Here is a 19204-nt window from a genome sequence, read left to right as displayed (position 1 = left end):
AATCACAGTACCATGAGGATGTATTTTCAAATTTCAAAAACACTTCAAACATTGTGAAACCCATGTTGTTAAAACAGAAGTCACTAATAGTGAAAGTCAAACCTTCAAGAGATGCCTCTCAATATTACACCTAAAACCATAACTGAGCTTTTCTGTTTGGGCTCCAGGAGCCAGTTTCTAGAGCAATAAATAATAAAAAAGCGGGGAGGGGGATTAATTCTAGGTACCTTTTAAACTCAGAACCATATATCTGCTCAAGAGAGGGTAATTCCCTTAAATATCCCTAACTCCATCCATTTATAAAAACTAAAGAACAAAGAAGTGAAAATTTCTTATTTCAAAGCAGCAACATGTGCAGCAATTTTTAAAGATACCAGAAGAAACACACTATTACTACAAAAGCATTCTCGGGGTTATTGTATACTCTGAATCAATGAATCAGAAGAGGTGGTGGTGGGGGGACGGACAAAGATCCATTTCCTCTTTCTTCATAATTTTCTGTAAAACTTCAGGGCCCAATTTCCAAAAAAGGTACAATTTGGTCAAGTCATTCATAATTGGTGTTATTAATACTCTGACTTACATTTCAAAGATGTCTTTTCTGAAATAGTAATAATCATATTTCTATTTTAAAAAATGGATGTAAAAGCCTGGTTGTTTTGACTTACCAGGATATTGTCTGGCTTGATATCTGCATGTAGGATATTGCACCTTTTAAGGAGTTTCAGTGCCAGGAACAATTGCTGACTATAGGATCTTACAGCTTTAATATGAAGACCAACATCCTTACCATATTTTTTTAATACCTCTCGTAAATTCATACTTTTAGGAGAGAAAAAACAAAAACAAAAGGAATTAAAATGCAAACTGGAAATATAAAAGGTAAAACATTTTCAAGTATAAGTTAAAATGAAGTACAAAACACGATTTACATTTAAAATACTCTGTTCCAGAATCCCCCTCCCAATCCTTGACAAAAATTATTTTACATTGAAATGAGAGCATGTCACACTGTGCATACACAACACAATTTCTCAAAGTCAACTTTCAAAATAAATAGAAGCTGGACATGGTGGCACACATGCCTGTAATCCCAGTGATGCAGGAGGCTGAGGCCTAAGGATGGCAAGTTTGAGGTCAGCCCCAACAACTTGCAAGACCCTGTCTCACAAAAATGAAAAAGGAGTGGGGATTCAGCTCAGTGGTAGAGCGCCCCTGGATTCAATCCCTAGCACTACAAACGGAAAGATGCATGATAAAATTCATATTTTTAGAATGAGCTTTTACCTTTGAAATCTCTACAATGAAACCACAGTTGAAGATAAAAACTGTATTTCTACCCAATCACTTTCACTCTTTCATTCTGGCTTAATCCTTACCTTGAAGTATTTAGTTTTCAAAGAGGACCTACAGACTACCTGAGATTAGTGCAGGTACATAGTATATAGTCAACTATTAGTTTACATATTAATTATTGTCAAGAAGTTAACCAAAGCTAAAAAAACAAAAACAAGAAATGACTGAAAAACACTAGTCAAATACCCAGAAAATTGTCACGGCACTGATCTAAAATGAGTTTGGTAGAAGCTACATTTTTTTAAATTTAATATATAGGCTCTGACATTGTACCTGAGAGGCTCAAATACGAGACAGAGATGCTGCTTGTGATAAAAGTGCCTGAAGAGTCGCAAACAGTGAAATTTGTCATCTGGATCAGCATCATTAAGTTTTTTCAAGAACTCTAATTCTTTTAAACCAGTCTTTTGCCTGCAATGAAAAAGAAAGTTAGGCCTAAACTAAACATACACAGAATTTATGAGAATAACATTTGCTAGACCCAATCTGATGTACCATGTGCAACCATTGGTGATGTGGATAAGTAGTGTTTTTTTTTTTTTTGGATGGTGCTGAGCCACCAAACTGAGCCATATCCCCAGCCCAGTAGTCTTGTATTTTTTAAGTACAAATAAATCTAAGTTTCTGTATCATTTACATAATAGTTTATTATTATTTCCATGAGTAGAGTGAATTTCCAGAGTAATCAATGGATAAACAGAAACATTCCCACTCTGCTTGAAGGGAATCAATATTGCACGTTTTAGCTCAAAATGTCTTGATATAATTTTTTAAATCAAACTACCCTATAGACTAGTCTTCTCTGTTGTACACAGAAGAAGCTGGGACTTCCCAACAAAACACCCTCTAAGACATCAGTAAAAATCCACAACTCTTGTAATATTTCAAAACCAGAAAGCTGACATTAATCCCAGCTCAGAGTGTGGTATAGATTATGTACTGAAACACAAGTAAGGCAATTATCTATTCTATTAAAGGAAAAACATTAGATACAATAATGCCCACCATTTGCTAATAAATCAGTTTTTATTTTGTCACCATATATTCAGTGACACTTGATATGATCTTTTCATTTCTCACCTCTGGTCTTGAGTTAAGATAGTCATAGCAAAAGATGTTGTATAAAGTAAGCAGTAGAAGGTATGTGCCTACGATTGTACTAGTGCACATAATAGGTACTGAAAAATTAATTATTATAATTATTACATAGTAGACGGTACTGAAAAATTAATTATTACTATGGTTCTAGTACTTTACACATAACAAATTAAAAAATCCAGTAAAAGAGAACTGTTTCCATTACTTTAAAAAGGCAATACTTATTTTAAATTGTGTCACATTTTAAAAAATATTAGAAAAAAATGCTCATTCATAAATATCTGTGTTAATATTAAAGGCTCCAACTCATTTGTCTCCTGAACTTACATGAGCTCATTGTTTCTGATGATCTTAACAGCCACTTCTTGGTTGGCTCTTGCATTATCTCTGGCTCGTACAACATTACTGAATACACCTTGCCCAGTGTAGCCGTACACATTGTAACGCTTATCTAGGACTTCGCCTATGTTCACACCTAAGAAAACAAATTAAAAATTTAGAGGTCTTACCATAATAACGAACATAAAACTGGAAACACAAAACAATCACTTAAAAATTGTGTAAAAACTGTACTATGCGGTTTTCTACAAGAGGGAAAATCAGGATTTGAAAGTCATTCTTTCAAAAATGTGGTTAGAAGTTATATGCCCATTTAGATAACTACAAGAAGAGTTTCTGTTCTAACACTGAGTAGGGAAGAAATGTTCCATGAAACATTTTCAATTGTATTCTTGCCTATCAAATACTGCACTACTGGCATTCAAAGTTCCTTCTATGTCATTTTTCTTGGTTTCAGATCAAGAAAAGCAAGTGATGGACCCCTTCCTTCTAAGGCATTATCTTGTGGACCAAAATTATTTTGATTAGATTTAGGTTGTATATCAAGTCTTTATATCTCACCTCAATTTGCAATGCTTCTTGGCTGCTTACTAGAATATAACAGGGATTCATGCAATAGGTGCATGTGCCATACTTTTAAGTGATGGTACTGTGATGGGATTTTTTGAAGTTCTCCAACAATATGTGACTACAGCAGGCAAAGTGTTTGGTTACAATAAACTCCTAAGTTAATAAGAAACGTGAACTTACGATAATAGCCTTCTGCATCAGTCCAGTTATCTCTGAGGTTGGGATTCTCTTTGAAATCTTTTCCAATGCCAGCAGCCCTAAGTCGAGCACTCTGAAATTAAGGAGACATACATTATTTACTCATGTAATCACACATTCAAAGCACTTTCTTTATAACTAACAACAAAACTAGCATTTTATCGCAAATTAAATAAATACAATATAGCTAAAATAGGATTACCAAATTGTCTTATATTACAACAAAACTCTGGGGAGAAAAAAATAACAAAGAATCCTCAAAAACTAATGAGTATGATTAGTTCATTATTTAAAAAAAAAAAACCCTCAAAAACCAGATCTGGCTTTCTTTAGCTGATGTTATAATGTCCAACTCTTTCCTACCAACTTTAACCATTTCTTTCACTGCCTTCTCCATGAAGACACTGTGTTCTTTTCACTTATGCATGAAATGTATGACAGTTGTTGGCTGCACCAGTTGAGCCTATCTGGAAAATTAATCTACTACTTGGGATCAATCTTCTTTTGAACTTTGCTTCAATAATAATAAAACAAATAAAAGCAATAGCTTTTGGCATATGAACAAATATCCAGAAGATTCTTTAATACTGCTATAGTTTGGATCTTCAGTGTCCCCTAAAAGGCTCATGTGTTGAAGGCTTAGTCCCCAGGGCAGCACTATTAGGAAGTCTTTAGGTCACTGATGACAGGACTCTGAAGGGAAATGTGGAATCCCAGGCCCTCTTCACTCCCTTCCATCCTTCCTGACCATGAGGTGAGTGGATCTGTTCCACCATGTATGTGTACATGCTGTATCGCCTAACCACACACAGGGCCATAGCAATGAGGCCATGTGACCTTGGACTCTCCAAAAGTGGCAACAAAATAAACATTTTCTAAGTTGGTTATCTCAGGTATTTCATTATAGTAACAGAAAGATGAATGACACAAGTAACACCTAGGCAAATGAAGGGTAACAATACTTCAGTTGGTTCAATACTTCATTTGATCCTCTCTTAATCCATTTTTTGGTATCTCTTATAGTTTATACATCACAGATTACTGGAGGCAATTGCCAATGAGTTCATACACTAATTCTACACCATTAATTTTCCCTATTGTGTTTATCCTCCCTACTTCCTCTTACAAAGACCTCATATTTCTCATATCCTTTTAAATTTATATTGAAAATGGCCTCACACTTTTGAGTGCATTGATAGTTGTTCTCAACTGCATACAACACAGAGGTCTAAAAGTAGACAAACAAAAGGCCTGGGAAATACGGACATCACTTTATCTCACCTAATCACCACATGTAGTCGTTTGATGCATGACTTTCATGAAGCTCTCAAATTACTCTGTTGTGCTTGCTTTAAAATTTTGATACAAATTCAGATTTAGAGGAAAGGTACTAAACTAGGTACCCTTCACTCAGATATTAACATTTATTATATTAGTGTTATACTCATTTCTGTGTGTATGTAAACAGACACACACATATTTTTACTTTGTGGCACTGGAGATCGAACCCAGGAGTACCCTACCACTGAGCTACACACCTTCTTTCTTTCTTTAAAGATGGTCTTGCTAGGCTGCTGAGGATGGCCTCAAACTTGTAATCGTTCTGCCTCAGCCTCCTGAGTCACTGGAATTACAGTTATGTCCTGCTTCATACATACATGTATTTCTTATATATATTTTACTGTAGTTGATTTAAAAATTACTTACATCAAAATATGCAGCAAACATATCGTCAGATTCTGTAAACATATCAGGTGCTAAAAGTTTTTTCTGAGATGAACCTTTAAAAAAAAAAAAAAAAAAGAAGCCTTAGTATTTGAAAGATGAAAACATACAAATTGAAATATAAGTCAATGGAAAGTCAGTTAATAGTAGTTAACTTTGGCCACTGTTAAGTTTAAGTAAGCAAGAGCTGAACAATTTTGTATTAAAGTGAAAGTATTCTTTTAAAAACAAACACCTTCCCACCCCACCCCCGCCAAACAAAAACTATTTTAAGGGGCTGGGTTGTAGGTCAGTGTAAAGCACTTGCCTAGCATGTGTGAGGCACTGGGTTTGATTCTCAGCATCACGTTAAAAAAAAAAAAAAAAAAAAAAAAGTAAATAAATCCAATAAACATCTATCAACAACTAAAAAAATTAAAAAAAAAATATTTTAAATTTGTACTTTAGTAAATCCTCAAGGATTAATATCCCCACTACAGACAACATATCAATATCAATCTGTATATATTTGTTTCCTAAAAATATCCACAGAAAACTGCACAAAAATAAACCCCATGACCTCAGGAGGCTGAGGCAGGAGGATTATAAGTTCAAAGCCAACCTCAGCAACTTAGCAAGGCCCTAACCAACTTAGTGAGAACCTGGCCAAAATAAAAAATAAAAAAAGGGCTGGGGTGGCTCAGTGAAGTGCCTCTAGGTTCAATCCACAGTATTTAAAAAAATAATAAAATAAATAAAAGCAATAGCTTTTGGCATATGAACATATACCTAATTTCAATTACTATACAGAAATGTGAATTAATTAAAACTACAATGTGATATCAGTTCTCACCTATAATACTGGCCCCAAATCAAGAAGTATTAAAATAATTTGCCAAAAGGCTCTGGATAAATAAGCACTCAGACACCGCTTACGGGATGGCAAAACTGTACAACTCTTAAGAGAAGAGTTTGACAATAAATTGCAAAAGTACTCATGCACTCTTGTAACCCGCAATCCCACTTCTGGTGAACTAATGGAAAACAGTGGTCAAGCATTAAAAATGATTTAATGCACAATATTATTAATTAGTATCCACTGACAGCCAACTAGACACAAATATCCAGTGTTAGAAGACTGAATAAACTATGAAACATGCTCTAGAAAGAAATAAGGAAGACCATACAGATGTGTAGTTAGTATGCTTTTTTGTATGCGCAGACAGGATATAAAACACTCAAAGGTCTTAATAACTTAAAAAACAAAAAACAAACGTACTTTCTAAAGATCAAAAGCAAAAAGACAAAACCTAAACCTAAAAAATTCCTAAACCTACCAAATTGGTGGCATAGCTATAAAGAGGAGAATTATTTTAAGTGATTTTAAAAACAAAGAATTATGACTATATACCTTAGGATATGGTATAAGGACAGAAAGAATAATTATTTAATAATGATAATTCATACTCATGTCTCTAAAATTTAAATATAATAACCTATAAGTAACTATGCTATGCAAAACAAGGTTTTCATTGTAAGAAAAAAAAGAATACTAAAATCAAAAAGTTACCACATAAAGACTGGGTTAAATCAAACCCACTGTGGTTTCTGTATGGCCTGTTTTTACACTTTTGGGAGGGAAAGAGAAAAATCAAGAAGACTATTTTTGGGCAAATTTAAATTAAACAAAATTCAAATGTCACTGTACATAACAATATTTTTGCTTGTTTTGAACACAGCATGTCCACTGATCAGTGCATTGTCTGTGGCTGCTTTTTGCACTCCAAGAGCATAATTCAGAATATGGAAAAAAGAGGGCAGAGAAGTTTACAATGATGTATCTACTACTTGACTCCTTATACAAAGTTTGCTGGCCCTTGTTCTAGAAAGTAAGAAAGCTCTTTTAAATACTAAAACAGTTGATTCAGAAGGACATTTGAAATCTACTAAAAAGGGCTGCCTCCATACTCTGACTGAAGAGAAAATAACTTGAGCTTAAACAAATGAAAACCAAAGGGGGAAAACGGCTAAAGACTCAAACATATCAACAACAAAAACCAAAATGGTACTAACAATAAAAACCCATCAAAACTGAATGAATGGGGCTGGGGATGTGGCTCAAGTGGTAGCGTGCTCGCCTAGCATGCGTGAGGCACTGGGTTCAATTCTCAGCACCACATAAAAAGAAAATAAAGATATTGTGTCCACCTAAAACTAAAAAATAAATATTAAAAAAAAAACAACTGAATAAATACTAATGAATTTTCTCTGGAGGTTGCCAGGGCACTGTTTTTTATTATAAAAATTGGTCAATACACAGAAATAACCATACATTCATCCTGCTTTTCCTATACAAACTGTATTCTGGAATAACCAAAAGTGGAAGTTTCTTTCATAGAAGAACTAAAATTTAACAATTAAAAAGAATGATAGAAAAAAAAATCACCATATTGGAACCCCCGATGAAATAATGTACCTAAGTAATGATCAAGGACTGCTAAAATCATTAGGTAAACATCCAAAGGCAAACTATATTAAATAGATGTGGTTCTCATTATCCTAACACATTCTTTCAATGGCAATAAAACAGGACAACTGTACACCACATGTGATACAACAGTACAACACTACTAATATAATATTTTTGCAAAAAAAAATTAAACCTAAATCTACTGGTTTCTAATGTCAGCTATTAATTTTCAAGAAATACTGGAGTTAGAGGAAATCTCAGTACCCTGATGAGTAGTAGCAAGAGGAGAAAAACAAAACAGGATTAGAAAGAAAGAACTACTAAATCTGAAGAAAGGTTTAAGAGCTATCTATCCCATATGATTGGATTTTGAGTCAAACCATCCAACTGTCAATAGTCACTGATAATAAATATTAAAAGATTATCCATTTCATTACATATACATATTCACCTGAAAATCAGCAAGCAGAACAGAAGGTGGCGAAAATGTGGGAGTTCAGTATACTACTTTTTGGGACATGTGAATGAATAAAGAAACATATATACAAAACATTCATTACAATATATCTAATATATTACCGTGATATAGTTAGCAGGAGCAACAATTCTATTCCTTTTCACTTTTCCTCAATCCCAAATCTCATTGAAAGTATGGTCTCTCTAAAAAGTTATACAGCTGAAAATTCAGAGAAATGCATGGCCAGGACAAAAATCTATTTTACTCACCATTATTCTGTTCAACAGTCATTAAATTATGCTTGGCTTTTACTGATGCCTCAAATGTATCAACGTTTTCCCGTTCATACTCTTTAACATCAGCAGCTACTCGCTCTAGGATGTCATCTGGAGAAGGTGATCGTGTTCTAGTACTGCTCTGGGGGCTGCTTGGTTCAGATGGTACAGACATATTGCTATCTTCAGCAAGGTATTTATATTTCTGTAATTAACAATATGACATATTTTCATGAAATTGGATGCTAAATGAATTTATTACTTAATTTGTTAAGAGTTGTTGCACTGAAAAGTTAACAGTGTCCATGTAAAACAACAATATTTATACCTTGGTTTAATCAGATCCACGATCCCTTATGTAATTTCAAAATTCAAAAGAATTCTCAAGTTTGCCCCCTGCCTCTGTTTGGTGCACATTAATCATGTGGCAAAACCTGACCTGACCAGACCAGATGAGATGCTGTTTATCATCTTATTTATTCCCTCAGTGTAACCATCAGTACATCTCATTTTAGAAATACTAATGTAATAATCATGGGTCACTTCAGATGTCACTGAGGTGCTAAATGATATACACAGATGCACCATATTACCTTCCTAAAATGCAAAAATTTCGAAGTTCTGAAGCACCTCTGGCCCCAAGGACTGGAGATAAGGGCTATCATAGTAGCTCTGTTTTTGTCATCTGTCATGAGAGAAGGCATTGTAGAAGGACTGAAGCCCACAAATGACCTACTGTACATAGCTTTATCTAAGGCTAGCCAAGGAGAAACTAAGAGTTTTCTATGGTAGCAAATCTCATCAATGAAGGACTTTATCACGATCTGTGAATAACACCCTTTTCCCATTTAATTTTCTCCATCCCTCCAGTCTTCCTCCATTTATTTTTTTGTTTGTTTGTTTTGCTTTGTGGTGCAGGGGATTGAATTCAGGGCCTTGTGTGTGCAAGGCAAGCACTGTACCAACTGAGCTATATCCCCAACCCTATATCACTCTAGTCTTAAAATTATTTTTCAAATGTTTCATAAACAACCACATTTGCACTAGAAAGCTTGCCATTACTTTATAGACATTAAAATGTTTGCTTTTACAGTTAAAGGCATTTATTTTTGCTAAATAAAATTCCTCTAATCTATTTAGAATTTATGTTCATTTTTAGAAAATGAAACCTCAAATTCTCATGTCTTACAAAGGAAGTTTATATCAAAATTCCATGTATAATAAAGAGAAACATCTATTTTAATAACTAAAGTAACTCCTTCAAGTCTCAATAAGTTTGTGTGCTTCTTTTCTGAAGACCTCTTCAGATGTCATTTCTTTATTAAAGTAAAAAATCTGCACTAGAGCAGTGACTACTCAAGAGAACTGATTAAAAATAAATAAATAAATAAAAATCACATACCTGGACAATTGCCTGCCTTTGTATTCTTCTCTGTTCTATTAGAGCTTCTTCATCTTCTTCCTCTACATCAAAATCTTCGAGACTTAAAAAAAAAAAAAAAAAAAAACCACCAAAAACGTTTTTCAAACATCCTTAAGATATTCTATAACTATAACTCTTTTATGTCTTAATATTATAGTTGGAAAATGTCATTAAGAGCAAAAAAAGCCATAAGCCACATTACTTGTTTTTCAACTGTGTCAGTTTTCTGATATGGAATGCTAGTAATATACCTTTCCTGTCTATTTTCTTCTCACTTATTTCATGGTACCCAAACTGGGAACAAGAAAGATCCCTAATTTAGAAAAAGCACCACTGGCTCTTTCAGGGCTTTCTTTATTTTACCTCACTGATACTCAATTTTATCACCTATAACAAAGAGGTCTAGGACCTTTTCTGGGTCACAGAACCCTTTCAACGCTTATGAAAGGTATTGGTCCCTTTCATATAAAAAATACACATGCAAACACTTGTTTGTAATCTGAAAGGTAATGTGACTCAATTATTGAATACTGTCCCTGGCCCTCCCTCCCTTCTTGTCCCTCCAAAGACCTCCTCCTCAGCTTTTTGATTCTTTTCAATGCAACTTTTCCATTATCCTAACTGCTAAATGTGCTGTGCAGACACAAAAGCCAACTGTTATGATGATATCAGGATCTATGTTGAGCACGCATTCCCTACCCAACTTTCTTAATTATCAAACTTTCATCAAGGTCTCTCAACCTTAGTGCTATTGTTTTTGGTATGGACAATTAATTTGTGGAGGATTAGCATGTGCACTGGAGGATGCAGTATCCCTGGCCTTCTGCCATTAGATAGCAATTGCCAAAATGTCTCCAAGGAAATAAATAGCCCCCTTTGAAAACTACTGCACTAAATTGGTTTTATGTTTACGGTATTCCATTTAGACAACCAAGTGTGTGTTTTAAAACTTAGTTTCTGTTATTTTATTAGTCATTGAAAAGTTTCTCCATCTTTACATTGTAAAAGGTTGTTACCTGCCACCAGCTATCTCCAAATACCAAGCAGGCAACACTTAACATAAAATGAAATGTCATAAATTTCGTATAGCAATTTCTTCCCCAAAACTGGTAACTCAGATTGGCAGGACAAATATGTCTATTATTCCCAATAAAAATAAAGGGAAGACTCACAATAAAATGATGGCCCAGAATTCACAACAGCCAAAGTTGGAAAACCGTCACCTCCACCATAAATTTGCCCAATCATCACAAAAGGTTAACTTTTAACTCAGGAAAAAATGACTGATTCACTTAAAATAATCAAGTGCCCACTTAAATTTTCTAGTCAAACAGTTTCTCTAAACACGAAAAATAAAATTATGGTTAAATTTTATTCTTACTTATCATCAGATGAAGACTCCTGCTCAACCTTCATTCCTTCAGAAAGACTTCCTTTAAATTTATCTTCCTTTACTTTGCTTCTGCTTCTTCGTCTGCGACCACCTCGTGATCGAGACCTCCTTCTCAAGCGTGATCTGCTCCTACGACCTCTGTCTCTATTTGAAGGTAAAGAAGATATATACATATTTTGAAAATGTCAAAATGGGGGAAGGCACATGTGTGGGGAGAAGAAATAAGAGAACTTTACTTTCTGCTCAATTTTATCATGAACCCCAAACTCCTTTATAATCTACTTTAAAAAAAGGTAATTTAAGAAAAATAACAGTATCACAACAACATCAGTGTAACTAAACATAACAGAACTAGCTACTGTTCTCAGCAAACATTTTAAACTAAATTTTTTTTTCTCATGAACAAAGACTTGTATGTTAAGCTCTATGAGGAATAAATATGTTTCTTTGCATTCCTCCCCCCAACCCCCGTGCTAGGAATTGAACCCAGGACCTTTTGCATGCTAAGTAAGCACTTTAGCACTGAACTACATCCCCAGCCCCTCTTTGCATTCTTTTTTGATGTTGAGAAACATAATATTTTAAAAGATGAAATACTCTAATACATGCAAAATAAAAACTTGAAACTGACATTGGGATAACAACACTCTGTGGTGTAAACTAAAAAGTTAGAAGAAAATAATAATTAAAAAGAATTAATATAAAATATGCTCACAGTAGCTTTCCCCCATTTTTAAATCGCCCACCAAAGTAATATTCTTTCCACACTGAGTATACTCCTAATTTAACGAGACTGCTTAAAAAAAAATTAACAAAAAAGGAATAAGAAAAAAAGAAATGAATCCATGACCTCCCTCCTGCCCAATTAATAACAAAATTCAGTTGATGAACGGAGGTGGGGTGTAGGGGTTAAACCACAATCAGCAGATTACCAGTTTTCTGTTCCCCACTCCTCTGTAGGCCTTCTGGGTTTGTGAGCTGTGTGCATGGCTCTTACTTCTGGAAGATTCCTCTTGGGCATTTAACATTGGGGCAGGGATGGGTGTTCTATGATTTCTTAGGTATAAATGGAGAGGAGCAGAAAATAAGTTTCTTCCTTTTAGCCTGGTGGTGGAAGAAGGGATGTGGGGGGTGGATTTGCTAATTCATAGAATTGGAATTCACTGGCAGTAAAGTCCTGAGCAAAGACTCTCTCTTAAAGCCTGAGACAGCAGGGTACAGCCTTCAGACACGGTGCAGGCCGAAGTCCTCAGCCTCACACTGTGGTCCCACATCTTAGCACCCAGTTGGGGTATAGTGTCAGATCCCTGAGGCACTGGATTGGAAGCACTCAGGTCAATATCAAGCTCATGGAACCACCCAAGATGGCAGTCTGCCCCACCTTGGCCTCCGTGTTTACATCGGCCAAGGACCCAGGAACTACAGCTCACTGGTGAAGCTCACCAGTGTTCTCCCTGCCTACACCAGGGGCCCACTGAAGAGCGCACAACGATTGCCTAGTAGTTAACTGGGTGCCACCTTCCCCTTGCATACACAGGCCAGCAGTGCTAATGCGCTAGTGGTCATGCACTTGACATCCACCTTGAAGGTGAATAGTAGTACTGTGAATTGTCACTAGCCACTGCCATGGAGCACGAGCCCATCAGGAATTTGAGGTTGAGTGACAGGCCCTGTGACACCTCCAGCAGCAGCTTTAGTAATACCTGCTCCACCCCATGGCAACAGTGTGTCATTATTCGGTAGCGGTCCACCAGGCCTGGCTGAGCAGACTGCTGTGGCCATCACAGCCAGATAGGTTGTGTGGGCTGACCATTCGGTCAGCAACACCAACAGGTTGACCAGCTCTACTTGACTATCTTGGTCTTTTCCAAAGTGGCCCATGTTAAGCTGTTTCTGCACCACATGGGTAAAAATGGAGAGCCCTTCACTCATGCAATAGTGTCCTGGCACTACTCAAAGGACTTGCACCGGCACAAGAGGCAGGGCCCTAGAAAAGTACTGTATTAGCCTTGCTTGACAGCAGAAGCAGGTCAGCTACCAGTCGTAACTTGCCCTCATAGTAGTAGCAGTCACCAGCTGCTTCTGTGGCTGTGAGCTGGCCCTAATGAAGGTGCTCTCAGGTGCTAGAGAGACAGCCTGGTTGGTGGGTTTTCCGGCGCTGGCACTAGCCATCACGTGCGGATGAGGATGGGGTTGCACTGGCATGCCACTGGGGAATCTGCTACTACCAACTCTGCAACTCAGCTGGCCCTAGTGCCTTCCCCACACCATAAGGCCATCACCATCAAGGGCAGAAGGCACTGTGCTATGGCAGCTGGAGCCTGGGCAGTGTGGGAACAAACCTATGAGCCAGAGAACACTAGAGGCTCTTCTGGTCCTGAGGAAAGGCTGCGGCATAAGGCCTCCTAGAAAGCTTGTAGGAAGCATGAACCCCAGCAGAACAAACTCAGTCCATGATCCTCACTGTGGAGCTGCCAGGAAAAGTCTCTTCTTCTGGACATTGCCGCCTTCTTGGTCATGGCATGGCCGTCTAAGAAGAGAGGGCGGAACAGGAATTGTCCTCCCTTCCCTCCTTCCTTTCTTTCAAATGAAAATCCTTTGGTCCAGGAGGTGCTCCGTCAGTGGCCAGTGGGTTGGGCTGTCAGCTGCTGTAACCCCGACAGGAGACACTTCTCCAGGAAGGCTCTGGAACACACAGCAGAACTGGGCACATCTTCTAACTCACTCTGTGGAAGAGGCGCCAGCAGTGGCTGCATGGTTGAGGGTGTGGCAGCGCTGTCCTGGCTGCATGGTGGGAGCGTGTACTGACTACACACAGTGGCTGCCCAGCTTGCACCTTTGCCTGCCTCACGCTGGCTTTTGGCACAAGTCCATCCTGGCGCTCCACCTTCTTAGGCCCTGCAGCTTTTGATCTCTCTGGAAGCTGTGTGCATTGTGTCTACCCAATCAGAGGGTCCCTGTGTTGCTGTGGCCATCAGTAGGGTGCCAGGCTCCTGCCAACCACCAACTTCACCTGCTTTTCTCTCTGCGTCCCACTGAGTACCAGCCCGCTAGGACCACCGGAGGCTTCCCCTGCCTTTCTTTGTATTCTTATAGTACCAAGGTTGTGTGGTACACAGAAAGCTAATGATCCATACCAATGAATACAGTAAAAATGTTTTCCTCTGGTCTCATCAGTTGAATTGTATGATTACCAAAAGTCAACCCCATTCTCCAAGCTGTTTACGCTATTAATCATACTCATTTTTAACTACCTGATTAATTATGTAAGCTTATGAAAAATATAAAAAAGGTTTTCTAGGAAAACCAAGTTGAAACTATAGGAACAGAAAACACACAGCTGGTTACCCAGGGCTAGAATGAAGGAAGAGACTGACTACTAAGGGAGATGTTCTCTACCCTGTGACTGTATGTGCCTGCCAATACTCAACCTACACAAAAGAAGGTGACTTTTATTTTATACAAATTATGTTTTGGGGATGGGGTTGTGGCTCAGCGGTAGAGCACTCGCCTAGCACGTGTGAGGCAATGGGTTTGATCCTCAGCACCACATAAAAATAAATTAAATAAAGGTATTGTGACCAACTACACTTAAAAAATACATATTAAAAAATTGCATGTTTCAATAAACACAATATAAAGAGAATGTGAATACATGATTGCAGAGATGCCAAGAAAAAGCATCAAATGTGCAAATTAGGTATTATTATTACCATCATTACTATTTTGGAGATAGAGTCCCACTATGTTGCCAAGGTTACCCTGGAACTCTTGATCCTTCCTTTTCAGCCTCCTGAGTAGCTGATATTATAGGTATGTGTCATCATGCCCAGCTTTGAAATGTGCAAACTGAATGGAAGAGTAACAAATCAAATAAAGTTGACCGTGAGTTCAAACACACAAAGTAGGACAGAGACAAATCTGAGCATAACACTCTAAAGAGGCCAGGAACTCCGTAGACTCTAAAGGATGGAGTATGAGGTAAAAGTTGGAAATAATTGGTTGAAAGCCTATAGAAACAGATTCTTGTATATTCCCCTCCCCAATTCAGTGGAAAATGCCAAACACTCCCTTCATAATGTGACAGAATACTTAAGATACCTGCTGGGCACAGTGGCATGTACCTTTAGTTCCAGTGATTGGGGAGGTTAAAGCAGAAGATTGCAAGTATGAGATCAGTTATCAATAACTTAGCAAGACCATGTCTCAAACAAATAACAGCAATAACAAGAACAACAACAAAAGGGCTGGGGGTATAGCTTATTAGTACAGTGTCCCTGGGTTCACTCCTTGGTACCAAAGCAGGGGTGGGAGATTTACTTTCTTGGGGCTGGTAATAGGGTTAGGGTTAGGTATACTCAGTGGTAGAGCACTTGCCTAGTACACAAAAGGCCTGGATTCAATCCCCACCACTAAAAAATAAAGAAACTTTTAAAAAGTTTACTTTGAGGTTGTTATAAAAATTGACACAAGACACTTGGTGGTGCTTTACCAAAAACAGAGGTGAAGAGAAAGTTTACATCATGAAGAACCAGAACTCTACTGTACCAGGTTTATATGTAGGATGTCAGAGAATTCTGAAAAACTTACTAGGCCCAGAGAAAAGACTGGTATTTAAAAAGTCTCTAGTTCCTAAAGTGATACCATGAAGTGGTACTCTCCAGTTGAAGACAATTTCCATTCAGCTTTTTAAATGTCTAACTATGAAATTAGAACAGAAAACGCTGACTGATGCAGCTTTCTGAGAAAAGTCTTCAAATGAAAATGTGAACAAATAGCAAGAAAAGAGAGAAAGAGAGAGAGCCAGGCACAGTGGTGCATGCCTGTAATCCCAAGGCTGAGGCAGGAGGATTGCCAGCCTCAGCTACTTAGCAAGGACCCAAAGCAACTTAGTGTGACCCTGTCTCAAAATATTAAAAAGGGCTAGGAATATGGTGTGGGAGACCAACCCTGCAAGTGACTGAGTCACCTCCCCTGCTGGGTGCTGAGGCGCTCAGTCACAGAAATGTGGTAGAGCTTTCCCTACCCTTCTTGGGTTCGAGGGTCGGTCTCTCATGCATGGGTGTGTCTTGCTACAGCCCCATGGGTGGAGCTATGCTCACCTATTCCTTTGTATGTAATATAATCCCTTGCCCTGTTTAGGATAGAATCTTCCATGGAAGTGCCTTGTGTATGTCCCCTTCTCTTAATGTGCCCTTGGGTGTGACCTACCCAGGTGTCAGTCAACCTGCTGACAGTGGACATCATGAAGATAGACTCAGCCCCCTGAAAACTGACCCCTTGCCTCATTTGAATAGCTTCTCCTCAATAAAAGGGGTCAGCGCGTGCTCTCGCTCTCTCTCTTCCTGCGGACCCGTAAGGTCAGAGGAGCCGTCACAGCGACCCAAAAGAAAAAGGTATTTGTGTCTCTTGTGTGGTTATTTTGCACAGCTCAATTAGCCCAGTTTATCTGGAGTGACCCCTGAGCCTTTTAGTCACGAGAACAGAAACCTGGCAATATGGCTTAATGGTTAAATGCCAGGTTAAAAAACAAAAACAAACCCCAAACAAACAAAAAACAAGACATTTATTATAAATTTAAAGATGAAGAAAGAAAAAAAGCACCCAGGAATCAGAATTAGGCTCTAAAGGGCAATACTGAAAACTAGAGATCAATAGAATGATTTAAAGATTCTCAAAGAATGACTTCAACCAGGAATTCTATTCCTTTCTAAATCAGCAATGAGAATAAAAGGTACTTTTTAGAGATAAAGGCTCCAAAAAATGTCCCTTCTATGTGCTCACATAGCTATTAAAGATGGGTTATCAAGACACAGGAATGATTAGAAAAAGATCACACGGGAGTCACATGAAATAAAGAGGGAATACCAAGAGGATGGCAGAAGGAAAGCAATACAAGGATAACTGTATTAGCAGTCATAGAGAATGATGTGGAGAAGTCAACAACGAGAATTAGAAGAAAGGTCCCCTCTTCTCTCCTCCCACCACTATTTGCTCAGCAGGGAACAATCAACATAGGATAATGCTTACACTGACTCTTAAAGCATACAAAATACAATAAAATTGGGTGGAAGACAATTAATTATGCGTAAGGGTGGTATTAAAAAGCCCTCACTGTCCGAAAGTACTCTCAGACCATGTATTTCTACATCCAGGAATATAGTATACAAAAATTTTCAGAGATATGTAAATACAAGCCTTGGATATGTTGTCTTTAAATCATATTCAATCAAAAATATTATAAGATTGGCAAGTGAATGTTCATCTATGGTTTAATGTACATATGCATTTAAAAACATGATTCACTACTTTAAAAACATTCTTTTTGATTACATGTATGTTAGAAAAAAATGGTTTTCTAACAGTGAATTACATAGGTTTTTGACCAAGACTCCTCAGGAGTCAATTATACATAATAATTATAAAAAGAAACTTCAGTTACTTATTTACCACCCCCTGAGCCTGTCAGCTAAAAACCAAGATCTTTAAACCTAGCTCATTTAGTATTTAGCTCTCTTTAAAAAAAGGGAAAGTCCTACTTTTAAAAAATATATATATATATTTTTTGGTGGTGCTGGGGATTGAGCCCAGGACATTGTGCATGCAAGGCAAGCACTTTACCAACCAAGCTATATCCTCAGCCCTTAAAAGACTGAATTTTTAATGAACAATGATTTGATGGGAAACTATATTAAAGACAAATTAATGTTTATGAAACATCACATTCTGGCAAACACAAAATATGGGATCTCAGCTAAAAATTTTCAGAGAAAACTGCTCTATAGGAAAACTTAACTGAGCTAAATGGAGCTTCAAAAACATTCAAAGGTTAATTAATCAGTAATAACATATGTAATTAATTATATTTACCGTCTCCGAGGAGACCTGCTTCTTCTTCTCGGAGATCTGCTACGTCTAAGTGGGGAGCGCGACCTTCGTCTAATGGGAGATCTACTTGTTCTTCTTCGGGTTGGAGACCACCTATTAATAGGGCTGGCATCTTTTGATCTTTCACGTCTACTGAGGATATCATCTCGAGGTCGTGTTCTTAAGGGGAAAAAATGCAAGTTAACAGAATAACAAATCGACCTAAAAGAATCTGTTCTACATATAAAGAATATCTTAAGATATCAATCTAATGATAATGACACAAACTGATGTGTTTTAAATAAAAACTTAAATTCAACTGAGGACCACAATGACATTTTGGTATTATGAAACATTCAATAAAAGTCTGTTTGCTAGGCCTCACAATTTGAAGAATGTTAAAGCCTATCCATACTCATAAAGCCATTGATTACAATTTCAAATTAACAACTCAAACAAAAGTTTCCTAAATGGGTAATATCATTCCATTTCCTCAGTTGGAAGTTTATTTTTATAACGTGACATTTCTGCAGTTAAAAATTTTACCTTTAATATCAATTTTGTATAATAGTATCTTACAATGGTAAACCTCAAAACTGAGGAAATACCTCAGCCTCTCCTATGCAAAATCAACTTTCTCGTAAGTTTTAGTCTGTTCAACATGATATCAATGTTATTATAAGCCTTTCTGCAACTTCATTTTTTTGGGTTTTGAACATTTCTTTCAGATTTGCATAGAACTAGTCAATCCAAACAATCAGGAAATAGGTTTGTCTTCACAAGTAATAACATAGTATTTCCCCCTGGATAAAAACATGAAAACACAACCTGCCTTACGTGTTTGGACATGGTATACAGAACCTAAAAGAATCTTTTTTTGATCTAGCCCAAACAAGCAAAGTAGACTTTGATTCAGAAATGCAGTACTTCTTGATAGGGCCATCTGTGAAAAATTGTTTTTCATATATATTCTGTTTACACACTCTTTTCAAAGACCAGTTAAAAACTGTAAATGATAGGATAAGAATATAGCAGTCAGGGAGAATTATTTGCT

At 37.2% G+C, this 19204-nt stretch overlaps 1 protein-coding gene and 1 pseudogene across 16 annotated transcripts in view; both read right to left on the bottom strand.

Moving 5' to 3' along the window:
- The window catches only part of Prpf4b (pre-mRNA processing factor 4B), a 39504-nt gene that overhangs the window by 9765 nt on the left and 10535 nt on the right, over positions 1-19204 (bottom strand). For all 16 annotated transcript variants that reach the window (XR_009227632.1, XR_009227630.1, XR_009227619.1 and 13 more), the window contains exons 3-11: positions 18154-18330; positions 11272-11427; positions 9870-9951; positions 8462-8672; positions 5269-5342; positions 3544-3634; positions 2782-2929; positions 1630-1767; positions 669-822 (exon numbers count right to left, since the gene is read on the bottom strand). Coding sequence is in view for 1 of the 16 variants with exons in the window: in XM_058582362.1 (XP_058438345.1) it covers positions 669-822; positions 1630-1767; positions 2782-2929; positions 3544-3634; positions 5269-5342; positions 8462-8672; positions 9870-9951; positions 11272-11427; positions 18154-18330 (1231 nt within the window). In the remaining 15 variants the exon portion in view is untranslated. The remainder of the gene's footprint in view (positions 1-668; positions 823-1629; positions 1768-2781; positions 2930-3543; positions 3635-5268; positions 5343-8461; positions 8673-9869; positions 9952-11271; positions 11428-18153; positions 18331-19204) is intronic.
- LOC124098515 (talin rod domain-containing protein 1-like) lies at positions 11438-18139 on the bottom strand (annotated as a pseudogene).

The sequence above is a fragment of the Marmota monax genome, unplaced genomic scaffold, assembly GCF_021218885.2.
Source record: "Marmota monax isolate L192 unplaced genomic scaffold, Marmota_monax_Labrador192_F-V1.1 WCK01_AAM20220418_F8-fsc00029, whole genome shotgun sequence".
NCBI lineage: Eukaryota > Metazoa > Chordata > Mammalia > Rodentia > Sciuridae > Marmota > Marmota monax.
Note: the sequence above shows the minus strand (reverse complement) of the source record. Positions and strands in the feature narration are given on the sequence as shown.